General features: G+C 34.8%; 1 protein-coding gene across 2 annotated transcripts in view; it reads left to right on the forward strand.

The window, feature by feature from the left end:
- Positions 1-24,030, forward strand: part of ephb4a (eph receptor B4a) — a 53,696-nt gene extending 29,666 nt beyond the window's left edge. The window contains exons 5-17 of one of the 2 annotated variants that reach the window (XM_073841447.1): positions 6,614-6,769; positions 9,051-9,386; positions 9,477-9,601; positions 11,405-11,573; positions 11,797-11,896; positions 16,648-16,712; positions 16,814-16,927; positions 17,718-17,965; positions 18,052-18,267; positions 20,515-20,664; positions 21,664-21,857; positions 22,454-22,612; positions 23,816-24,030. In XM_073841447.1, the coding sequence (XP_073697548.1) occupies positions 6,614-6,769; positions 9,051-9,386; positions 9,477-9,601; positions 11,405-11,573; positions 11,797-11,896; positions 16,648-16,712; positions 16,814-16,927; positions 17,718-17,965; positions 18,052-18,267; positions 20,515-20,664; positions 21,664-21,857; positions 22,454-22,612; positions 23,816-23,924 (2,141 nt within the window). In that variant the 3' untranslated portion in view covers positions 23,925-24,030. The remainder of the gene's footprint in view (positions 1-6,613; positions 6,770-9,050; positions 9,387-9,476; positions 9,602-11,404; positions 11,574-11,796; positions 11,897-16,647; positions 16,713-16,813; positions 16,928-17,717; positions 17,966-18,051; positions 18,268-20,514; positions 20,665-21,663; positions 21,858-22,453; positions 22,613-23,815) is intronic. The other variant, XM_073841448.1, reaches the window with a different exon arrangement.
- Positions 24,031-26,828: the final 2,798 nt, after the last annotated feature.

The following is a 26,828-nucleotide window of genomic DNA, read 5'->3' on the forward strand; positions in this document are numbered from 1 at the left end:
GTTTTTTCAGAAAACAAGAAATGTTTTTTTACTTGTCTAGAAAATCACTCTTGATTTAAGAATTTGCAGATATTTCGGCTGAAAACAAGACAAAAAATCTAAGCTAGAAAAGCATTTTTTGCAGTGTTGCAGATTCTGAAAGAGGGATGTAAAACACAAATATTCACACAAACAATAACAGGAGTTCATCTACCTAAAACGACAACACAACTTCATGCAAATAAAGCATAAAACATATTTTAAACCCCTAGGTTCGACTTTCACTGTAAATAATTACAGCAAACATGTTTTTCCTTCACTGCAAAAAATGCTTTTCTAGCTTAGCTTTTTGTCTTGTTTCCAGCCAAAATATCTAAAAATTCTTAAATCAAGAAGGATTTTCTAGATGAGTAAAAATTATTGTCTTGTTTTCAGAAAAAAAAAGTCAAAATTAAGTACATTTTTGCTTGAAACTTGCAAAATAATCTGCCAATGGGGTAAGAAAAATAATATAGTTTTCTGTTTGAAATAAGATGTTTTTTCTTACCCCATTGGCAGATTTTTTGGTTTGTTCTAAGCAAAAGCTCACTTAATTTTGAGTTGTTTTTCTGAAAACAAGAAAATAATTTTTACTCGTCTAGAAAATCCTTCTTGATTTAAGAATTTTTTGATATTTTGGCTGGAATCAAGACAAAAAATCTAAGGTAGAAAAGCATTTTTTGTAGTGTTCATTTTCACACCGTTCAGCAATTCACAATGATGGTCTAAAGGTAATGGCCAGCACATGTTGCGTGCGTGTAGGTCTAGTTTAAGTTGACCGGGAAAAGGGTTTAGTCTGGAAAATTCATTTAAGGACACGACTGATCTCTTTTAATTCAAGTAATCGCCGTCTCTCAGCGGAGTGGATCAGTCCAAATCCTCCCAGTTTTCAAATATGACTTGGGCTCTTTAATGAAGTTCCATGCGATGGGTGCGGTGTTAAAGGCTGTCCTCGTCTGTTAAACACTGCAGCTGTGCTTTCTGTGGGTGTCAACCCCTGGAGTTCACACACACACACACACACACACACACACACACTCAAAGACTTACTCAGCATTCATCCACTCAAACACACTACATCTGCTGTTCATCCCTTTCTTTCACACACCCACACACACAAAGCCAGCGCAAAGCCATAATAGTGGCGCCTGTGGGCAGGGATGTGTCCAGTACAAAGGCACTCTAATGACATGACCAATTAGGCATGGGCAGAGAGAAATAGAGAAAGAAAGAGAGGAATAAAAGAGAGAATGCTGCAGTTTAGTGGGCAGGTGAAAGGCTGAACGGAGAGTGTGTGGTCACAGGGGTCACAGGTGAAGGGCTGTGAGGCCAGACGTGTGTGTGTGTGTGTGTGTGTGTGTGTGTGTGTGTGTGTGTGTGTGTGTGTGTGTGTGTGTGTGTGTGTGTGTGTGTGTGTGTGTGTGTGTGTGTGTGTGTGTGTGGGAGTGGTGAGCGGTACTAATGACTCATAATTAACCACATGCAGATTCGCACATGTACAATCTCCTCTTGTTAATTGTGAAAATACTGCGGTAGAAACAGTGATGCTGCTTAAATGTTTTTGAAAGACTCCTCTTATGCTCATCAAGGCTGCATTTATTGATTAAAAAATGCAGAAAAAACTGTAATAATGTAAAATACTTTTATCATTTAAAATACCTCCTTTCTATGTGAATATGTGTTAATGTCATTTATATCCTGTGATCAAAGCTGAATTTTCAGCATCATTACTCGTTTTAGTGTCACATGATTCTTCTGCTTATTTGCCGCTTTATATTTTTTACTTTTTTATGATTATTTGATGAGTAGAAAGTTCAAAAGAACAGCATTTATTTGAAAGTAACACTTTTTTTCATATTTCTTTTTTTTAAGCCAAAATATCTAAAACATTTTAAATCAAAGGGGATTTTCTAGACAAAGTTTCTTACTTCGAACAGAAAAAAAGATTATTTTTTTTACCCCATTGGCAGATTATTTTGCTTGCTTCAAGCATAAATGCAATTAATTTTGACTTGTTTTTTCTGAAAACAAGAAAATGACTTTTACTAAGATTTTTTAGATATTTTGGCTGGAAAGTAGGAAAAGCATTTTTTGCAGTGTTGATCCAATTCAACCATACTAATAAGCAAAACTTACTTTAGATTAACTAACATTTGCAATTTTTCTCATTGCTGAAAGAGTGTTGAACTTCCTTTTCTATAGCTCTTCTGTACCGACCGGAATTTATTTGACCTTTTCTTCATCCTTAGGCATATTCATTTCACTTTTTGCTGTGAAGGGGCTTTTACATTTGCTAAAAATCCAACTTTTTATATTAAAAACAAACAAGCAAGCGCTGGACAGATTTAAAAAGTAACGCAAAAGCAATGCAACGCATTACTTTGCATAAAAAGTAACCATGTAATTAGTTACTTTTTTAGGGAGTAACACAATATTGCAATGCATTACTTTTAAAAGTAGCTTGTTCATAATGCACATCGTAATGCATTATATCTTTTCACAAATAAGTGTAACCGGAGTTAAAATGCATTATGATACTGGAAGGTTTGGTTGTCAAGTGTTAATGCATTATACTTTCTAAAAGTGCAATAATGAATAGACAAGTAATGTAATGTATTATAACTGTGGTTCATGAGATCACACAGTGCATTAATAACTACATTTAATGCATTAAATAAAAAGGCTTTTTTTTTTCAGAGTACATTTCCTATAGTTTATGATACAGAATTTGCTTTCTAAATGACATTTTGAATCTTGTCATTCAATGTGCAGATTTGCATGGAATTGGACTTTGTGGTTGTTAACACAATGGGAGTGTCTTCTAGAAGATCACGTGCTCTGAATGTGTTTGTTTCTGTCTCTAAACCCAATTAATTAATTATATAGTTAACATATTATGTATATAATTAAGGGAAGGAATGCATTAAGATAAGGATCATACCAGAGCGGTTTCTGAGACCACACTTGCTGTAACGATGTAATTGTCTTTTAGCGCTGGACCACCAACCCAGAAAGTTTGGGGGAAAAAAATAGCTCTCCAGGCAGTTTAACAAGAAAATTATCTTTAGTTATAGTATTCAACAAAGGTTCAAAATAAATGAGGAGAAGAGCTGTGAAAACAATAACATACCGCAATCACAGACATTCCTATCTGAACAAGATTAGTTTTCTCTGAGGACCCTCTAGTAAGAAAAAAAACGCAAGTAATTTGCTCAGTAATTTTTTTTCCTGAGGTTGTGCGAGAAAAACAGACATGTTCAATTTGGATAGGATTAAAATCAGTGTGTGACTATGAAACACAAATTTGCCTTGAGCAAATGATTATTTATTGATTAGTTTGTTTGTTTAGCAAAAAATTAAAAATTAGATACACTGCAAAAAATATTTTCCTACTTTGATTTTTTTATCTTGTTTCCAGCCAATATTTTTCTTACCCAATTGGTAGATTATTTAGCTTGTTTCAAGCAAAAACACACTTAATTTTGACTTTTTTTTTTTTTTCTTTTTTTTTCTGAAAACAAGAAAATTATTTGTCTCGTCTAGAAAATCCTTCTTGATTTAAGATTTTTTAGATATTTTGGCTGGAAACAAGACAAAAAAAAATCTAAGCAAAAAAGCATTTTTTGCAATGTATCAATGTTACTTTTCAAATAAATGATGTTCTTTTGCACTGCAAAAAATTTGTTTCCAGCCAAAATATCAAAAACATTCTTAAATCAAGGATTGTCTAGACAAATAAAAAAGTTTTCAGAAAAAAACAAGTAAAAATTAATAGAGTTTCTGTTTAGAATAAGAAAAATAATGTGCCAATGGGGTAAGCAAAAAAAAAGTTATTTCAAACAGAAAACAAGATTATTTTTCTTACCCCATTGGCACATTATTTAGCATGTTTCAAGCAAAAATACACTTATTTTTGACTTGTTTTTTTTTTTTTTTTTCTTCAGAAAACAAGAAAATAATTTTATTTAGGAAATCCCTCTTGATTTAAGAATTTTTTTGATATTTTGGCTGGAAACAAGACAAAAAATCTAAGTAAGAAAAGCATTAAAAAGCATTACTTTTCAAATAAACGCTGTTCTTTTGAACTTTCTATGCATCAAAGAATCGTGAAAATAAATGCATAAAAATATAAAGCAGCAAATCAGCATGTTAGAATAATTTCTGAAGAATCATGACACTGAAGACGAGTAATAATGCTGAAAATTCAGCATTGATCACAGGATATAAATTACATTTTACTATATATTCACATAGAAAATAGTTATTTTGAATTGAAATAATATTTCACAATTTTAGAATTTTTACTGTATTTTTGATCAAAGAAATGCAGCTTTGGTGAGCAGAAAAGACTTTTAAAACAAACAAAAAAAATCATAAATGATACATTTCTAAATCTGTCCACCCGTAGTACACCTCCTCCACACTAGATATGGATGTCAACAGTAATAGCATTTCTGTGTCTGTAAAACCACCAGAGGGACTGAAGATCTTTATCCTTCATCGGGTAAATTCACAGACATTCATTATGGAAACGTTTCAAATGACACACACACAGAGACACACACAAACCAGTGTAAAGCCTCTTGAACTAGGAGGATAATTCAGACCACATGTTTTGGTCGGAGTGAAACTGATGTTAATCAAATCCAGATGTGTTTCCATCAATACGAGGGTTGTGGAGAACTGATTATGAAATGAAACTAGTCAGGCAAACTCGTCTGTTCCTGTCTCATGAGACTCAGCATTGCTCCATACTTGTGCATGTGTGTGTGTGTGTGTGTGTGTGTGTGTGTGTGTGTGTGTGTGTGTGTGTGTGTGTGTGTGTGTGTGTCATGTCAGCTACTAAAGTTTCTGAATGCGTGTGGGTTTTTCTGCTGAAAGTGTGTGTTTGTGTCAGTTGCGAGACTATAATTACGTGATTGAGTGGCTAAACATGCAGAAGAACATGATCGTATTTCATATCATACGCCGGACTTTGCCACACAGAGATTCGGAGGCGCTTTAAAGACTAAATCAAACCAGCATCAACTGAAATAGACACCAGCACATGTTTGGATTTGTTTAAATGATTGTTTAAATGTTGATGCAAAAGGACAAATGCGCTTCGTGCTTAAGACAGCAAGTTTTTGAGTGTGTGTGTGTGTTTGTTTGATGGAGAAAAAGTGTGTTTAATGATAAAACAGCTCTCATACCTACTAAACCTGTTGTTTCTTTGTTGTACTGAAAAGACTATGGAGGTCCAGACCGGTTAATGCTGGTTTAGTTAGCAAACCGCACTGCAAAAATGCTTTTCTTACTTAGATTTTTTGTCTTGTTTCCAGACAAAATATTTAAAAATTCTTAAATCAAGAAGAATTTTCTCGCCGAGTAAAAATTAAGTCAAAAACAAGTCAAAATTAAGTGCATTTTTGCTTGATACAAGCTAAATAATCTGCCAATGGGGGAAACAAAATAATCTTGTTTTCTGTTTGAAATAAGATTTTTTTCGCATACCGCATTGGCAGATTATTTTCTTGTTCTAAGCAAAAACTCACTTTTTTTGACTTGTTTTTTTTTTTTTTTTCTGAAATTTTACTTGTCTAGAAAATCTTTCTTGATTTAGGAATTTTGAGATATTTTGGCTGGAAACAAGACAAAAATTGTGGGTTTTTCTTTAAAGAAATTAATACATTTAATCCGCACACTGTGGATTAATTAAAAAAATTAATTAAAAAAAATTAATTTCTTAGATTTTTAGATTTTCAGCCAAAATATCAAAAAATTCTTAAATCAAGAAGGATTTTGTAGACAAGTATAAATTATTTTCTTGTTATCAGAAAAAACTAGACCAAACAAGTGAAAATTAAGTGTGTTTTTGCTTAGAACAAGCCAAACAATCTGCCAATAGCGTAAGCAAAAAAAATCTTATTTCAAACTAAAAACAAGATTATTTTTTTTCTTACCCCATTGGCAGATTGTTTTGCTGGTTTCAAGCAAAAACGCACTTAATTTTGACTTGTTTTTTTCTGAAAACAAGAAAACGATTTTTACTTTTAGAAAATATTTCTTGATTTAAAGATTTGTAGATATTTTGGCTGGAAACAAGACAGGAAATCTAAGTAAGAAAAGCTTTTTTGCAGTGCAGGGAAGCATTAAATTGATCAAAAGCGACAACGACTTTCATAATGTTACAAATGTCAAATAAATGCTGTTTTTTTTAACTTTCTGTTTTTATCAAAACAAAATGTATCTTGGATTCCATAAAAATATTGAGCAGCACAGCTGTTTTCAACATTGATAATAATCATAAAGCAGCAAATCAGTATATTAGAATGATTTCTGAAGGATCATGTGAGAATGAAAGACTAGAGTAATGATGCTGAAAATTCAGCGTTGCATCAAAGAAATAAATTACATTTGAACCGATATTCACATAGAAAACAGTTATGTAAAATTGTAATAATATTTCACAAATTTGCTGTATTTTTGACCAGCCTAAAAGTCTTGGATTCATGTGTGTATGCATTTGCATGTACTTTCCTTTCCTATAAACAGTGGCTGATTTAAAAACAACAGTATTTTTTATGCATCTCTGTGTCTGGTTCTCTCTGTCCAGCTTGTCCGGTGGGTCAGTTTAAGATGGGATCCGGTCCCGGCCCGTGTTCGCTGTGTCCTGACTCCAGTCACACAGGAGAGACGGGATCTGCCTCGTGTATGTGTCGCTCTGGTTTTTACCGTGCCGCTGTCGACAGTCCAGACACACCCTGCACACGTGAGTAACGCTTCTCTCATGAGTCTCAAACACTTCCGTCCCTTAACTCTATGAAGCCTGCGGGATCATATCTGAAGCCTATAAATTATTAACCTTCCTAAAATGTTAAATATAAGCAACTGCTCCAAACTGTGCATCTCTGAATAAAAATGAGCTCCATATTCTCTCTGTATCATACTATATGAGCCACGAAAGCCTGATTTATTAAACGATATTAAAAAAAGCAAATAAATGCTTCCATGTCAAAAAAGTAGATTTTTATTGACCAACTTCAAATATCTGTCTTCATTCAACCCCAGTGTCTTAAGTAGCACGGGTATATTTGTAGCAATAGGCAACAATACATTGTATGGGTTAAAATTGTTCCTTTATGCCAACAATCACTAGGATATTAAGTAAAGATCATGTTCCATGAAGATATTTTGTGAATTCCAGATTTTCAAATATCTCAGCCAAATATTGTCCTATCCAAAAAAAATACACCAATAAAGCATTTATTACTTAAATGCTTTTTTGTCTTGCTTCCAGCCAACATATCTAAATAGTATTAAATCAAGAAGGGTTTTCTAGACAAGTAAAAATGATTATCTTGTTTTCAGAAAAAACAAGTAGAAATTGAGTTTTTGCATAAAACAAGCAAAAAATAATCTGCCAATGTGCTTGTTTCACTTAATTGTATCTTCTTTTTTCTGAAAACAAGACAATAATTTTTACTTGTCTAGAAAATCCTTCTTGATTTAAGAATTTGTTTTATAATTTTGCTGGAAACGAAACAAAAAGTGTCTTGCAGTGTGGTTTTGTGGTCCAGGGTCACATTTACACGGCAAAAGTTGCCTTTCTTACTTTGTTTTCAGCCAAAATATCAAAAAATTCTTAAATCGAGAAGTATTTTCTAGACAAGTAAAAATTATTTTGTTTTTATCTGAAAGCAAGAATTTTTTTTTTTACTCGTCTAGAAAATCCTCCTTGATTTAAGACAAAGACAAAAAAAGTAAGAAAAGCATTTTTTGCCGTGTAAATCTCAATTGTAAAAAAATTGTAAAAAAAATGTACCCATATGCCTGCACTGCTTTTTTGGCTTGTTTCCAGCCATAATATAAAAAAAAATCCTAAATCAAGGATTTTATAGACAAGTAAAATTTGTATTTTTTCAAATACAAATTAAAAACAAACTAAACTAATCTTCCAATGTGCTTACCCCAAGCAAAAACTCACTTATTATTTTTTTTTTTTTTTCTGAAAACAAGACAATAATTTTTTACATGTCTAGAAAATCCTTTTTGATGTAAGAACTTTTAGATATTTTGGCTGTAAACAAGACAAAAAATGTCTTGCAGTGTGGTTTTGTGGTCCAGGGTCATATATTATGCCCCGATCACACCGAACGCATTTTTGCAGTTGGAGGCGCCTCTTTTGAATGGTTTTCTGTTGGCAGTGAGCGTTCTGCGCGCTGCTTATGCGCCCCCAGCGCATCGTGTTTTCGCCGCCTGCTGCGCCTCGCGTTTTTGCAGGAGCGCTATGAGCGCCTGAAGTTGGAAAAAAAAATCAACTCTGAGCGGAAAAACGCCCGACGTCATTCGCGTTCTTTCCCACTGTCCAATCAAATGAAAGGAGAGGCGGGTCTTCTGTTGTGGTGACGGAAGTTTACCGTTGCTTAAAAAGTCCGGAGACTGCAAGAAATGGAGGAGAAACCTTTGGTGTCTATCGTGGATATCCCAGAGCTGTATTTTGTAAGGTTTCTGCTAATATGACAGTTTACTTAACAGCAAAAAACTAAGATTTTAATCCTTTGATTTGATTGACAGGACAGCTGTTTTGGTCGTTGCTTAGCAACATAAAAAAACCGCAGCACACTGCTGTTTTATTAAAGTCACCAAAAAAGGCAGTGCTGTGCGCCTCGCGTTTTTAGAACTAAAAGACGCGTTCGGTGGGATCGGCCCCTTATGCTGATGATACACTGGGCAACTTTTTGAGCAATGTTGCCGGGCAACTTTGGCAAATATTGCCGTCAATGGGCAACCAGGTGAGAAACGGGGCCCACGATTGATCTAAATTATCCAGATAGAAATCTGTTACCCATTTTCAATGGGAAAGTGCCCAAACAATATTGCAAAAAAAAAGTTGCCCGATAAAATTGCTCAAAAAGTTGCCCCTTGTATCATCAGCATTAGTCTGCTTTCCCTCCTCTTTTCATTTTCTTGTGGACTTTTTCTGGCTTTCTGGGTATTACGGATGAATGCATGTGAATCAAAAAGTGAGTCCTGTTTGTCGTCTCGTTCAGGTCCGCCCTCGTCCCCGCGCAGCCCCGTTCCCCAGGTGAATGACACCTCTTTGACGCTGGAATGGAGCGAGCCGTTAGACAACGGCGGCCGTTCGGACCTCACCTACAGCATAGAGTGTCGAATATGCCCGACCCCCGGGGGCCCTTGCACGCCCTGCGGGGACGGTGTGAATTACCGGCCATCGCAGACTGGGATCCAGGGCCGGCGAGTCAGCATTTGGGGTCTCCGACCTCACACCACCTACAGCTTCACCGTGATGGCCCTCAACGGGGTCTCTCCTCTGAGTCAGCAGGGGCCCGCGGGGGAGACCATCAACATCACCACCAGCCCCAACGGTGAGACGCAGAGACCGTAAAGGTGTATGTGAATGAAAGGTGTTGTTTTGGTTTAGTGTTTTAATAGCTGCTTGTGTGTGTGTCGTGTAGTTCCTGTACTGGTGTCGGGTTTGAGGAAGATCACAGCCACAGAATCCAGCCTGACGCTGCTCTGGAACACACCCACACAATCACACTACAGGATCCTACAGTACCAGCTGCGCTACTGCGAGAAGGTAAACTTCTACACACTAGTCCATACTACACTGAATGTGCACTTCTAGTGTATTTCACATATTGAAACTATAAAAAAAACTGTTCCATCAAACCATGCAAGATTAATGAAATGAAAGACCACTTAAAGAGAGACAATGCATGACTGTTTCTAGTGCACTTTTTAATAATGTCAAATTAATCTTACTTGAAAAAAGTACATTTGAAAACATAGTTTTAATAATCTTTTGTCGTGCACTTTTGATGTGTTGACTACACTTACTTACATTTTAAGCTTAATGTGTTCGATATTACATTATCGTGCTGTTTCACAGGTAAGGCTTAAGCCTAGTCCTAGACTAAAATGTAAGTCTGAGCTGTTTCAACTGAAATAAAATTGCACTGATTGGTTTTAAAAGATATCAGTGCCTTTCTTTTGTCTTAAGATGCACACCAGTAGTGTTTTTTTTTTCTAAGCACGTTTATAAAAATTACTTAAATATCCTAATTGAACTATGGCCTAATCCTGGCTTAGTATATTGCAAGTTAATGTATTTTAAATGTATTAAATTTCAAATTCTTTATTACAGATGTGTGATATTACAAGTATATTTTATTTACAAAACATGGCGAATCAAATTTGGAACATAACTTATTTAGACATGAGGCTTTTTGGATTCAAAAATATTCTGTAAAATATTTTATATCAAATAAAATTAAAAAAGCATTTGGTACCGTGCATTTTCTTTACAGAGATTAAACTTAAACTATTTGATACTTTAATAACTTTAATAATCTGCTAGAAGTACAATTGCAGGGGATTTTTATTAAGTATATAATATGTAAATGTATTTGTAGTGTACTTAGAATGAAATAAATGTATTTTAAAAACATTTTAGCATATTTATTTTTCACTGGGGTCAATGCAAATAACATTAATTTTAGTTTACCACAAATGCTTGTCAGTTCATTCAAGACAATAACTGTAACTATGAGATTAACATATTAAGATGCACTTAAGTCACTGCAGAAAATGCTTTTCTTACTTTCTTGTCTTGTTTCCAGCCAAAATATCTAAAAATTCTTAAATCAAGGAGTAAAAATTGTCTTGTTTTCAGGAAAAAAAAAAGAAATTAAGTAAGTTTGTAATCTGCCAATGAGTTAAGAAAAACAATCTTATTTCAAACAGAAAACAAGATTATTTTTCTTACCCCATTGGCAGATTATTTTGCTTGTTCTAATAATTTTTACTTGTCTAGAAAATCCTTCTTGATTTTAAGAACTTTTAGATATTTTGGTTGGAAACGAGACAAAAAAATCTAAGTAACAAAAGCATTTTTTGCAGTGGTCCGACTAAAAAACACTTTAAAGTTCAGCTAATTGCATTTAATATGAATAGGAAACTATAATACATTTTAATTTAATTCTCATTAATAAAATGTGTTCAAAACGATTCATACTTAATATTATTTAATAGTTTTTAGTTTTTTAGCAAAACTGCTAAAGTGTACTTTTACTTCCACTCACGACATTGGTTTCAGTAAAACAAAAAGAGCACACAGCATTTACTGAGGAAAATGTGATTTCTCATCACTATAATCCAGTGGTTTTTTTCTCTCTCCTCTATTTTCATGTCCTCTCTTCATCCTCCCCATTCGCTTCATCTTTTTCCTCAGCGCTTGTGTTTTATTGATGGCTCTCTGTGATGCAGCTGCTCACTGTTTACACTACAATCCTGCCAAACTAATTAACAACTAACGCATTCAAACTCGAAGAATCGCCGAAATGATTTTAATGGAATCTACTGGTGTGTGTTTTTTCAACAGGAGCGTGGCTCTGAGGAGAACTCCTGTCATTTTATGGAGAGCGCTGTCAATGAGGTCGTGTTGAGTGATTTGCGAAGGGCGACGCAGTACGAGGTTCAGGTCCGCGCTCGCACCTTGGCCGGCTACGGCAGTTTCGGCCAGGCCGTCGTCTTTCGAACTCTTCCTGACGGTAAGAAAAGTTCTAGTCCGAGGCGTCAGCTCAGTGTTGTGGTAATTTATTAGTGCTCAACTTTCTGTGCCCTGGAGTTTTGTTCGAGAAGGCGTCTTATTGATTTTTTTCCCCTTCTCGTGTAGATCGAAGCCAATTTTTTTTTTAGATTGTATCGCACCTTTTTCTGTTTTTAAAGCATCTCTCTCTCACTCTGGCTGTCTGCCTCGCTCTGTTTCCCTAGAAGATGATTCCTCGTCTCCGCTGCTTGTTACCGGGATCCTTATAGCCATGGGCATGCTGCTCCTCATCATCGTCATTGCTGCTGCGATCTACTGTATAAGGTAAAACTAGAGGCCAACAAGATAAAAAAAAGTGTGAGCTTGTTATAATTGGGCCTGTGTGGAAACTGCGAGCGCACAAAGCTCAGGAGATTTCACAGAATCCAACAGCCGTCATTCACATGTTCCCTGTCCACCGCTTGTTTGCTTATTAAATATTTTGGCTATTTTTAATAATGCTTTCAGCAATCGCTAAAACAAGAAATCTCAACGGTGTTGAATGCATTTTACAAAGAGACCCCTAGTGAAAAATAAATCTTCTAAAATGTATTTAAAAAATGTATTTCATCCTAAGCATACTAAAAATACTTTTACATATTACACTGCAAAAAATGCTTTTCTATCTTAGATTTTTTTGTCTAGTTTCCAGCCAAAATATCTGAAAATTCTTAAATCAAGAAGGATTTTCTAGACAAGTAAAAATTATTTTCTTGTTTTCAGAAAAAAACAAGTTAAAATTGAGTTTTTGCTTATTTCAAACAGAAAACAAGATTATTTTTCTTACCCCATTGGCAGATAATTTTGCTTGTTTCAAGCAAAAATGCACTTAATATTGGCTTTTTTTTCTGAAAACAAGACAATAATTTTTACTCATCTAGAAAATCCTTTTTGATTTAAGAGTTTTTAGATATTTTGGCTGGAAACAAGACAAAAAAATCTAAACTAGAAAAACATTTTTTGCAGTGTATGCATTTAATACACTGCAAAAAATGCTTTTCTTACTTAGATTTTTTGTCTTGTTTCCAGCCAAAGGATTTCCTAGACAAGTAAAAAGTATTGTCTTGTTTTTAGTAAAAACAAGTCAAAATTAAGTGAGTTTTTGCTTAAAACAAGCAAAATAATCTGCCAATGGGGTAAGAAAAAAAAATCTTATTTCAAGCAGACAACTAGATTATTTTTCTTACCCCATTGGCAGATTATTTTGCTTGTTTTAAGCAAAAACTCACCTAGTTTTGACTTGTTTTTACTAAAAACAAGATAATTTTTACTTGTCCAGAAAATCCTTTCTGATTCAAGAATTTGTAGATATTTTGGCTGGAAACAAGGCAAAAAATCTAAGTAAGAAAAGCATTTTTTTTTTTGCCGTGTAAAAATACAGTGCAATTGTACTTCCAGTATATAAGCTGGTATACATAAAGTCTACTTAATGCACTTTAACTGTGCTGAAGTCCAACTAAAGATAGACTCAAGTGTATTTGATTGTGCTAAAGTGAAACTATTGCAAATATATTTTAGGTACACTTTAAATATTTTGCATTTAAAGACTGATGTTATTTAAGGCTCATCAATAGTGACATTAAAGCATATTTTAGGCTTATGTGCACAAGTAGTATTTCAAATAAAGTTTAATTACTATTTTTATATCAGTGAGTCTCAAGCGATATGTCAGTAAATATGGTAATACACTTGAACCATTCTTACTATAAAATTAATGCATTTTAAATCCATTACTTTTTTTACTAGAGTACTTTCTCTTATCCTGGGTTAATGAAAGGGAACTATAAGTAAGCTTTTTGTAGGTTAATGACCTGAACACTAACTTTGTGACTTTTTACAACATTGCATTTGATGACATCTGGCTCAAATAATAGTATGGTTTTAGGACTAACTGTTTTATTGAGTAAATCATGCATATGGGAAACCTGTTTGGAAATAGTCATTATGTTTGCACAAATGACCAGTTATTGATGTTATTGTTTACTAAAACTAAAACCTGAGTTATTATCATTCACTAAACTAAAACAAAAAAAGGCTTCCTTTTTTTCACTTGATTTTCTTAAAGATTTCCTAAACATATTTTAAACATAATTTCAGTTTCTCGTCATATTAAATTATAATTATAAACTAAAACCTAATAAAATAAATATATACTGAAACTTGAACTAAAATTAAAATGGAAACAGTAATTATTAAAATAAAATGTAACTGAAATATTAACATAAAGTATAATAGCTTATAAATGATACTAAAATAAAGCTGAAATAAAATGAAATATAAAAAATTGATTTATTACAAACTTTAAAATTGTTGTTATAATTAACTAAAATAAAGTAGAAGTACTAAACTTACTAAAAACTGAAATAAAAATAAGCTAAATAGAAATATTATAAAGCTAAAAAAATGGCAAAAGCACATAATATCATTACTAGGAGCTATTTTTTATAACACAGCAAATGACACATCTTATTTTTCCCTAACTTCTGCAAAATTGCACAGATTTTTTTTCCACACAGCCTTTGCAGAAAAAAAATGGTATCTCTGTGTGGACCTAATTAAATGGAATATCTAGAAGTGACAATGACTTAATTTGCCTGTAGCCTTTTGTACACCAGCCTGTTAGAGCCAAAAGACCTAATGCACCTTTCCAAAGTGATCCGACTGTCCTAACAGTTATTTCAGCTACATGAATTTGTGGGAATTGAGAGAGAGAGAGAGAGAAGAGAGGAGAAAGGGGAAGTGGAGACAGGATGCAGTTGTCCCACCCCAGTCTCCACAGGCCAAATCAGCAGAACAATAGTCGTGACCCTGGGGTAGCACACACTTACACACAGGTCTTTAAGTGTAAGTGTACTTACACAATGACCAAACTTTTTTACATTCTTACACTCCAGTGGACACACAAACTTAGATATTGCTGATAAACTGGACGCATGTATGCTCACGTATGCACAGTTAAGATTACATGAGAATGCCTGTTTAGGGGTTTGCATATATTGTTCACATTTACACACATTACATAGACAAACTTTCACACCCAGTTAAACGGAGAGTCCCTACAATCAATCTCACACACACACACACACACACACACCGGGAGCCTCCGGTCCAGACCTGCCATCAGCTCTGGGTGGGACAAACGCAGCTATTTTAGTCCTGGGAAATCGGGGAGAAAGATAGATGTGGAAAAAGTTTGTTGCTATTTCGAATCTGAGGTTCTCAGTTATGTTTTATCTAAATGCTTTTGTTTCAGATGTTTCTTCTAAAATGCCTTCGGGTGTGAATCTGACTCAACTTGGGAGTTTTTAAGTCTCCGCTCTTATGTTTTTAACCAAACCAGTGTGGGTTTGGGTCATAAACAAGCGTCCACAAGTCCAGAACACAAAGAAGGCACGAGAAGGACATTTAGTGAAATTAGAGAAAAGAACATAACAAGAATAACAAGGAGAACAGGCTGAGTAATTTAAGTCAGCGTTAGAGTATAATACACTATGAAATGGTCTGAATAAAGAACCGGAGCCCGAGGTGAGAAACGGAGACACAGGAAGGGGAAGAATGGGGTGGAGAAAGGGATTTTGTGTGCATTCAGTTCATTCTTTGCTCAGAGTAATACAACGACAACACAAGACAAAAACAAACGTGAGAAAACAAAAACAAGCACAAAGCCTCACACGGTGCCCAAACCAGGCGTGACACAACAAGTTTCCAGTGTCAAGTGTTTTTACATCCTTGCTAAAAACTACAGATTGCACATAAAGTTAGGGTTACGGTTGGAAAACCTGAATCCCAGGTGATGCGGTTTGATAACAAGATAACAACAAAATACTCACATGGAACACACTTGAATGAAATGCATTTATAATCAACATTTCTTAACTAATCGGACAGTTTTTATTTAGCCTTTTCACTGTGCCCTCAGGAATTGTTTTTTACATGCAATCCCTGTTGAAAAAAACAGTTTATGCTGGTTAGGTAGGTTTTGATGCTGGGATGCTGGTTTTAGCTGGTCCTTAGCTGGTTTTAGCTGGTCCTTAGCTGGTTGCTGGTCAAGGACTGGCATAAACCAGCAAAGAACCGCAATAAACCAGCTAAGGACCAGCATAAACCAGCTAAAGACCAGCATAAACCAGCTAAAGATCAGCATAAACCAGCTAAGGACCAGCATAAACCATCAAAAGACCATCTTAAACCAGCATACAAGCATCAAAACTTACCTAATGCTATGCTGTTTTTTTCAACAGGGATCCATGCAGCCAAAAGGGAATAGGAACGTTTACACAAATATAACATTTTTGCATGTTATATAAATGTGAAAACAAAATATTTTTAAAATAATGTTCTTATAAATGTATTAATATTTTATATACGTTCTCATAATGCAGAGAGAAAATCAAAACTTCTAAAAACCTCAAAAAAAAATCTAAAACTTTTTCAGAAAACGTTCTTAGAATATTAAGAATAAATGTTAAAATTACATTTTAGGTGAAAATAAAGTGAGTAGAGTGTTGAAAGAAATGTTTTTGTAACCTTTAAGGCTATGTGAATAGCGTATAACTTAATTAACTTAGAGTTTTCGCTTTGCTTACCCAGTTGATTGATTACATTGATAATTGCAAAAAGTTTTCTAAAATGTTAGGCTTAAATATGCAAATGAGCCATTATTTATATGAAATATGCACTTTTTTGCATGTATTTCTAGTACAAAAATCTAAACACTGGATGAAGTCAGTTTCAAAATTTTTGTTTAATATTTTTGACATATAAGAGAATTAGGAATTTGGGGATGGAACTGAAATGCTTGACACATTAAGTCAAAATTTTAACTCACTCGGCTGTGAAATGACTAACAGCTTGAAGCCTCTGCTATTGGTTTTTTCGCCAATCCTGAAAAAGCATTTCCAGTTTGGCTGGCCATTTATATCTAAAAACCTAAAATGTGTTTTGTATTTGAATATGCAAATTAAGATGTTCTGGCACACATTGTGTTGATTGATATTGAAAGAAGATACATTTTGTAACATTTTGTGTGTTCACAGGAAGCAAAATCATTTTAAAGATCCAGAAATGAGTGACAAAAATGGCCAGTATCTCATGGGTCAAGGTGAGCAGAGCACATACACAAAACATCATTTTATAATTATGCATTCTGGTTAAGCTGTGGGTTTTTGATTAATGGAGTAACTGACATTTTTTCTCTCCAAGGAGTGAAAGTTTACATCGATCCATTCACTTATGAAGACCCTAATGAGGCCGTGAGAGAGTTTGCTAAAGAGATTGATGTCTCGTGTGTCAAAATCGAGGAGGTTATTGGAGCAGGTAAGATGTACACCCTCACAGAGTTTCTCCTTTTGGACATACTTCAGTTTCAGACATTAAAGTCGCATAATTGGTTTCAGTCATTTGAAAATCATAACAAAAGAGTGCTATTTTGAACTTTTTGATATTTATAACACAGTCAAGTCACATTAGTATTCATGCAGTGCTTTATAAAATACGTTTTATGCAGTAATAAACAAGAAAATATTGTTCATTTTGTAAAAGTGCAGCAATACAATACAGTCAGTGTTTTTTCCTTTCGGTTCAACTTTGTCAATGTTGCAAATCAATTATAAAACAAGTTTAAAATGGGATTTCACAAAAATAGACACCAAGCAACCATAAAAAGTATTGACCTGTTGCTCATGGCTTACACTGCAAAAAAATGCTTTTTTAGATTTTTTTTGTCTTGTTTTCAGCCAAAATATCAAAAAATTCTTAAATCAAGAAGGATTTAAGTAAGTAAAAATTAAGTGAGTTTTTAGTGAGAACTAGCTAAATAATCTGCCAATGGGGTAAGCAAAATAATCTTATTTCAAACAGAAAACAAGATAATTTTTCTTACCCCATTGGCAGATTTTTTTTTACGCGCTTCATTTTTACTCATCTAGAAAATCCTTCTTGATTTAAGAATTTTTGATATTTTAGCTGGAAACAAGACAATAAACTAAGTTAGAAAAGCATTTTTTGCAGTGTAATACAGTCGCAACCTGTTAGGACTTAAAAAAAGGTTTGGATGAAAAGATAAAAAAAATTCCCAAAGCTGAGTCACTTGTTTTGCCGTTCTCAGGCGAGTTTGGAGAAGTCTGTCGAGGGCGGCTGAGGATTCCGGGTAAGAAGGAGAACTACGTTGCCATTAAAACCCTCAAGGGTGGATACACAGACAAGCAAAGGCGGGACTTCCTGTCTGAGGCCTCAATCATGGGCCAGTTCCAGCACCCCAACATCATCCACCTGGAGGGCATAATAACAGCCAGCTGCCCGGTCATGATCCTCACCGAGTTCATGGAGAACGGAGCTCTGGACTCCTTCCTGAGAGTAAGTTTGCTCTGGATCTAGTGTTGCATGTTTGTGGACGAAACCATCTCCAGGACTTTTTGACATGGGTCTTTCTTTCTCTCCAGCTCAACGATGGCCAGTTCACTCCAATACAGTTAGTCGGGATGCTGCGTGGCATCGCGTCGGGAATGAAGTATCTCTCTGAAATGAGCTACGTACACCGTGATCTCGCCGCACGGAACATTCTCGTCAACAGTAACCTGGTCTGCAAGGTGTCCGACTTTGGTCTGTCGAGATTCCTGCAGGAGAATTCGTCTGATCCTACATACACCAGCTCACTGGTAAGAGGAAATGCTGATGCAATGTTCAGCACTTCGCATGAACTCAGTATTATATGGGAGAAAAAATGTAACTGAGCACACTACAAAAAATGCTTTTCTAGTTTAGATTTTTTTGTCTTGTTTCCAGCCAAAATATCAACAAATTCTTAAATCAAGAAGGATTTTCTAGACAAGTAAAAATGATTGTCTTGTTTTCAGCAAAAAAAGTCCAAATTAAGTGCATTTTTGCTTGAAACAAGCTAAATAATCTGCCCATGGGGTAAGAAAAATAATCTTGTTTTCTGTTTGAAATAAGATTATTTTTCTTACCCCTTTGGCAGATTATTTTGCTTGTTCTAAGCAAAAACTCACTTCATTTTGACTTTTTTTGCTGAAAACAAGACAATCATTTTTACTTGTCTAGAAAATCCTTCTTGATTTAAGAATTTGTAGATATTTTGGCTGGAAACAAGACAAAAAAAATCTAAGCTAGAAAAACATTTTTTGCAGTGGCATGTTTAGCAATACAAATGAAAGCTGGTTTCTGTCACTGAATAAAGTTAATTGTGACTTTTTATCTTACGATTCTGACTTTTTGTCTCAGAACTGTGATATATAAATGCACAATTGCGAGTTATAAAGTCAGAATTGTGGGGTATAAACTCACAGTTATATGAAATAAAGTCAGAATTGCAAGATATAAACTCACAATTCTGATTTTTTTCACAATTGCAACTTTGTATCTCACCACTCTCACTTTTTTCTTACAATTGCGACTTTGTATCTTACAATTCTGAGTTTTTTTTTCACAATTGCAACTTTGTATCTCACCATTCTCACTTTTTACTCACAATTGCAACTTTGTGTCTCACAATTCTGACTTTTTCTCACAATTGCAACTTTGTGTCTCACAATTCTGACTTTTTTTCACAATTGCGACTTTGTATCTCACAATTCTGACTTTTTTTCACAATTGTGACTTTGTGTCTCACAATTCTGACTTTTTTTCACAATTGCGACTTTGTGTCTCACAATTCTGACTTTTTTTCACAATTGCGACTTTGTGTCTCACAATTCTGACTTTTTTTCACAATTGTGACTTTGTATCTCACCATTCTCACTTTTTACTCACAATTGCAACTTTGCATCTCACAATTCTGACTTTTTCTCACAATTGCGACTTTGTATCTCACAATTCTGACTTTTCTCACAATTGCAACTTTGTGTCTCACAATTCTGACTTTTTTTCACAATTGCGACTTTGTATCTCACAATTCTGACTTTTCTCACAATTGCAACTTTGTGTCTCACAATTCTGACTTTTTTTCACAATTGCGACTTTGTATCTCACAATTCTGACTTTTCTCACAATTGCAACTTTGTGTCTCACAATTCTGACTTTTTTTCACAATTGCGACTTTGTATCTCACAATTCTGACTTTTCTCACAATTGCAACTTTGTGTCTCACAATTCTGACTTTTTTTCACAATTGCGACTTTGTATCTCACAATTCTGACTTTTCTCACAATTGCAACTTTGTATCTCACAATTATGAGTTTTTTTTTCACAATTGCAACTTTGTATCTCACCATTCTCACTTTTTACTCACAATTGCAACTTTGTGTCTCACAATTCTGACTTTTTTTCACAATTGTGACTTTGTATCTCACCATTCTCACTTTTTACTCACAATTGCAACTTTGTATCTCACAATTCTGACTTTTTTTCACAATTGTGACTTTGTATCTCACAATTCTGACTTTTCTCACAATTACAACTTTGTATCTTACAATTATGAGGTTTTTTTTCACAATTGCAACTTTGTATCTCACCATTCTCACTTTTTACTCACAATTGCAACTTTGTGTCTCACAATTCTGACTTTTTTTCACAATTGCGACTTTGTATCTCACAATTCTGACTTTTTTCTCACAATTACAACTTTGTATATACAGATATAGCGAGATATAATCTCGAAATTGCAAGTTATAAAGTCCAGTTCTGAGGAGAAAAAAAAGACTGATCTGTTCACAGAATTGCGAGTTTATAACTTACAATTCTGACTTTATAACTCGCAATTGTTAGTTTATATCTCACAATTTGGAGAAAAAAGGTCAGAAGTGTGAGTTTGTATCACGCAATTCTGCGAAAAAAAGTCAGAATTGTGAGATAACTGCAAAAACCTTTTTTATTTTTTTTATTCAGTGGGGGAAACAGGCTTCCATAAATACAAGAATGATGATTTATCCTAAAATGCTTTTTCTCAGGGTGGTAAAATTCCGATCCGTTGGACAGCACCCGAGGCGATTGCATTCCGGAAATTCACATCCGCATCAGATGTGTGGAGTTACGGAATCGTCATGTGGGAAGTGATGTCGTTCGGAGAGCGGCCGTACTGGGACATGAGCAACCAGGATGTGAGTGTTTGCGATTTTGTGTTTGCATTTTTGTTCTACATCAAGTTTTACTTTAGATTTAATCAGAGAAACAATAGAAATAATGTCCACTACCAATGGTTGATGGTTGTTTTTGTTACAGCCATATATTGAGAATATCGCCTTTAAAGTTGTCCAAACACTGCAAAAAATGCTTTTCTTACTTAGATTTTCTGTCTTGTTTCCAGACAAAATTTCTACAAATTCTTTAATCAGGAAGGATTTTCTAGACAAGTAAAAATTGTTGTCTTGTTTTTAGTAAAAACAAGTCAAAATTAAGTGAGTTTTTGCTTAAAACAAGCAAAATAATCTGCCAATGGGGTAAGAAAAAAAAAAATCTTATTTCAAGCAGACAACTAGATTATTTTTCTTACCCCATTGGCAGATTATTTTGCTTGTTTTAAGCAAAAACTCACTTAATTTTGACTTGTTTTTTCTGAAAACAAGAAAATGATTTTTACTCGTCTAGAAAATCCTTCTTGATTTAAGTATTTTTAGATATTTTGTCTGGAAACAAGACAAAAAAATCTAAGCTAGAAAACCATTTTTTGCAGTGAATGAAGTTCTTAGCAATGCATATTACTAATTAAAAATTAATTTGCAACATTGATAATAATCAAAAAAGTTAATCGAGCAGCAAATCAGTATATTAGAATGATTTCTGAAGGATCATGTGACTCTAAGGACTGGAGTAATGACCCTGAAAATTCAGCTTTACATCACAAAAATAAATTACAATTTAAAAGCTATTCAAATAGAAAACAGTTATTTTAAATTGTAATATTATTTCAAAAAATATATAATTTTTCCTGAATTTTTGATCAAATAAATGCAGCCCCGGTGAGCAAAAGAGACTTTTTTTATCTAACAAGCCTAATTAGAAAGAATAAATATTTAAAAAAAAAGCTAATATTGACATTAGACATGTATTTTCAGTAATATATCTTCCCTTCATTAACACAATCTGTTTCACCCAATCAGGTGATTAATGCTATTGAGCAGGATTACCGGCTGCCGCCTCCTCCTGACTGTCCCACGTATCTGCACCAGCTGATGTTGGACTGCTGGCAGAAGGAGCGGACGGCACGGCCACGCTTTTCCAACATCGTCTCAGCACTCGACAAGCTGATTCGCAATCCTGCCTCGCTTAAAATCACCTCCCAGGAGGGGGCAGGGTACGTTTCATATCCATTACTGTCCTATATCACATATTATTTCAGCATTTTTACTGTTGTTTCTATAGAAAGCATGCATCAGATTGCCCATTGATTTTTTTTTTTTTACTTAGAATCAAATCATTTCTAAGACACTTCATGTTTTAGTTCTGTTGTCTATTGGTTTCTATGTCAACCCCCAACGAAATCAATGTTAGACAGTAATGAAATTACTGAAGAATAGTCTAAACAACATCATAGGAGAAGTAATGCAATTCCAGTAATGCATTTACCCAACAATGCTTGTCAATCAAGAACATAGCGGTTCCTGTTTTAGGTTTAGCTTAGGTCCATCACTTCATTAGATTGGCTCTCGTACACACAGTATGGCCTCTTGTATGTTAGTCTTGCCCCGCCTCTCTCAGCATGTCTGCCTGTCAGTCTGTCAATCAAGACTCGGTATGAGCACATATCTGTCCGTCACATGCCCTCCCCCTCTCCTCAAAGGAAAGCTGTCAGAGTCTTCCTCTCTATGGCGGTCTTTCTTCCTGCAGGCCCACATGTTAATACGGACAATTACATGCGTTTTAACACTTGGCTCTTTTCTTGCTCCTCAGACCCTCTCACCCTCTGTTAGACCAGCGCTCCCCGCTGACGCCTGCATCCTGTGGGACGGTGGGCGACTGGCTCAGGGCCATCAAGATGGAGCGTTACGAGGAGAGCTTTCTGCAGGCTGGGTACACGTCCATGCAGCTGCTCGCCCACATCACTACAGAGTGAGTGAAGATAACATTCATAAACAGCTTTCATTTGCCAGAAATACTGACATACACACCTGAATTTACAAGGAAAAGTAAAAATGATCTATGGTGAAAGGTAGAGTTGAGTTCAAAAGTTTACACACACCTTGCAGAATCTGGAAAATGTTAATTGTTTTTACAAGGGATCGAATAAAATGCATGTTTTTTTTTTTTTTTTATTTAGTACTGACGTGAATAAGATATTTCACATGCATATAGTCCACAAGAAGTTCAAAAGTTACCATCCCCTTGATTCTTAATACTGTGTTGTTACCTAAATGATCCACAGCTGTGTTTTTTTGTTTAGTGATAGTTGTTCAGAAAAAACCTTAAGGTCTGACAAATTCTTTGGTTTTTCAGCATTTTTATGTATTTGAACCCTTTACAGAAGGTTCAAACGCTCACTGATGCTCCAGAAGGAAACGCAATGCATTAAGAGCTGGGGGGTGAAAACTTTTGGAATTTAAAGATCAGGGTAAATTTAAGTTGTTTTGTCTTCTGGGAAACATCTTCTGTAGCTTCAGAAGGGCAGTACTAAATAAAATATTATATTTAGGCGAAATAAGAAAAATGTACACATCTTCATTCTGTTCAAAAGTTTTCACCCCCCTGCATTTAATGCTTTGTTTTACGCATTGTTTTTCCTTCTGGAGCATTAGTGAGCGATTGAACCTTTTGCAATTGTTGTATATGAGTTCCTCAGTTGTCCTCAGTGTGAAAAGATGGATCTCAAAATCATACAGTCATTGTTGGAAAAGGGTGCAAATGCACAAAAATGCTGAAAAATATTATATTCTAATTATACATTTTTTGTGTTTTTGAAAGAAGTCTCTTACGTTCAGAGACTGCATTTGATTAAAAATCTATTTAATAACAATTTTAAATGAAATACTACTGTAAAATATTTTAAGACGTAATTTATATTCTGTGAGCAAAACGAATTTTCAGCATCATTACCCCAGTCTTCAGAAATCATTCTAATATGCTGATTTGCTGCTTTGAATTGTCACAAAATATTTCCGAATCAATTCAAAGGCTGGACTGTCAATGTAATGCGTCCTTGATGAATACAATTGTTAATTTCTTGATTTATTAATCATTTTAGATATGTAAACACCATCATATGTCAAGATCCATCTCGTTATCTAATTCTATTTCTCTCTTCTTTGCGTCTTTCAGGGATCTGCTGCGTTTGGGAGTAACTCTGGCCGGTCATCAGAAGAAGATTCTATCCAGCATCGAGGCTCTTGGGATTCAAAACAAAACTCCAGGGAATGTGCTCTACTGAGTGAACGCTTGTGGAGTTCATGTAACCTGCACACTTACATTCAGGAACATTTGTACTTCCTTTTTTTACCGGGTCGCTTCAGGATCAAGATCATGTACTTGCTTCCAAGACTACCTAAAGGAAACCACTCCAGGAACCTGTGGGAACTATCACTGTAATACCACTAAAGCATCATTTGTGATATCAAACGGGTCTCGTCGGGATGTTACCTCCACCATTTCAACATTTTTATGGGGAGTAACCCAAAAGGAAAGACTTGACGTCTCAATGCAAAGACAATGATGAAGTATTTCCATTTTTGCAGAGTATTTTTCTAAAGGAGACTTTCGTACTGAAGAGGCTGATGGAGGATATACAGCAAAAAGATGAGAAACGTGACCTTTATAATGCGAGCATTTGGATACAAGTATCAGATTATTAATGACGACGACTTCATCCTTCGCGTTAAGGATGAGCTGTGTGCGAACGGTCGCATACTCACACACGCTAAGTGCCAAGTAATTGGTATTTTGTTTTTAAATGATGCACTCGGTGTGTGAGTGTGAGTGTGAACAGCAATAAGAAAAACGAGCACAAAAGTCTTAGCACTTTTTTATGGAAGAGAATGAAGCAGAGGTTCAATTGGTGGACTAAATATGCGAAAACACACACACACACACACACATATGTTTAGATCTGCAACACTTGACTGGCACTAAAAAGAGACCAAATAAAAGACTGGAGACCTTTGAACGCGTGCCATACTGTTTTGTTTTTTTACGGGAATGTTGTGCTGGTTTGACTCACCAACTTGAAGCTGGTGTCCATCATCAACTAACCACAAGACTCAAAAGCCACCCTTTCGTACCACACATGGGTTTATGGGTAGGAGGATTTGGTCTTCACATTGGAGAGCCACTATAACAAACCAGGGACTTTTATTCGGTTGCCTCTTTCTTTTTTTTTTTTGTATAAATATATCTTGATTTATGTAAAAAGATTCATTTTCTTTGTCAGTGTAATCTGTGTTTCTGTTACAATAAAAAGTATACATTTAGTCTCGTTTTGAATGGTTTTCTTAGCGAGGAATCACATTATTCTTGGGTCCCGCTTAGATGTATTACACCACCGTTTATTCATGTCAAAAAAAGTAGATGTTCATCTTGAATCGCAAAACACGTTTGTTGCTTTTGAGGTGGGATACATGTAAGTAAAGTAGTTCACTTCCAAAACAAAAATGTACAGATAATGTTCTTTTCATCCAAGATGTTCATGTCTTTTGTTCTTCAGTCGTAAAGACCCGTTTTTTGAGGGAAACATTTCAAGATTTCTCTCCATATAGTGGACTTCTATGGTGCCCCCGAGTTTGAACTTCCAAAATGCAGTTTAAATGCAGCTTTATAGGGCTCTAAACGATCCCAGCCGAGCAAGAAGGGTCTTACACTGCAAAAAATGCTTTTCTAGCTTAGCTTTTTTGTCTTGTTTCCAGCCAAAATATCTAAAAGATCTTAAATCAAGAAGGATTTTCTAGATGAGTAAAAATTATTGTCTTGTTTTCAGAAAAAAAAGTCAAAATTGAGTACATTTTTGCTTGAAACCAGCAAAATAATCTGCCAATGGGGTAAGAAAAATAATCTTGTTTTCTGTTTGAAATAAGATTTTTTTTCTTACCCCATTGGCAGATTTTTTGGCTTGTTCTAAGCAAAAGCTCACTTAATTTTGAGTTGTTTTTCTGAAAACAAGAAAATAATTTTTACTCGTCTAGAAAATCCTTCTTGATTTAAGAATTTTTAGATATTTTGGCTGGAATCAAGACAAGAAATCTAAGGTAGAAAAGCATTTTTTGCAGTGTATCTAGCAAAACGATCTGTTATTTTCTAAATAAATTGACAATTTATGTACTTCTTAAAAATAGAAGTTCACTTACAGAACAAAAAATTACAGATAATTTACTCTCCCCTTGTCATCCAAGATATTCACAGGTTTCTTTCTCAGTTCAGTCATGAAGAAATAGTTTTTTGAGGAAGACATTTTAGCATTTTTCTTCATATAGTGGACTTCAATGGTGCCCCGAGTTTGAACTTCCAAAATGCAGTTTAAATGCGGCTTCAAAAGATCCCAGATGCGGTTGTAAACAATCCCAGACGAGGAAGAAGGGTCTTATCTAGTGAAACGACTGGTTGTTTTCATAAAACACTCCTCTTGTCTGGCTCTCCTTGAACTCTTTTTTTTTTTTTTTTTTTTTTCCTGGTTCAAGACAGTTAGGGTATGTCAAAAAACTCCCATCTAATGTTTTCCCTCAACTTCGAAATGGTCCTACATTGCTGTTTTAACTTTTTTGTTAATGGTGTTTGATTTTTTTTTGCATGTTCACTTTGCAAAGACCGTGTCGGTGCTTCTGTAGCGATGTAGTATGATTTTTGAACTTATATTGAAGTTGAGGGAGAAAATATGATGGGAATTTTTAGACATACCTTAACTTTCTTAACCCAGAATGCACAGGGTTCAGGGAGAGCAAGACACGATGAGCGTTTGAAGTTAAAAGGTATTTCAATTGTATTTTTTTAGGAAATAACCAGTTGTTTCACTAGATAAGACTCTTCTTTCTTTAGCTGGGTCGTTTTTCAACCTCATTTGGGATCGTTTGAAGCCGCATTTAAACTTCATTTTGGAAGTTCAAACTCGGGGCAAACTATACGGAGAAAAATCTTGAAATATTTTTGTCAAAAAACCATTTCTTTGTGACTGAAGAAAGAGAGACATGAACATCTTTGATGATAAGGGGGTGAGTACATGATCTGTAAGTGAACTTCTCCTTTACGTGTAGTATAAGGTTTAAGGTGTAGGGATAACAGTGTAAATATAGATGTAACAACAGAAAAATGACAGATATAATCACAGAAAGGTATTTTTACAATGTAAAAC

This window comes from Garra rufa, chromosome 5 (assembly GCF_049309525.1).
Source record: "Garra rufa chromosome 5, GarRuf1.0, whole genome shotgun sequence".
Classification (NCBI taxonomy): domain Eukaryota; kingdom Metazoa; phylum Chordata; class Actinopteri; order Cypriniformes; family Cyprinidae; genus Garra; species Garra rufa.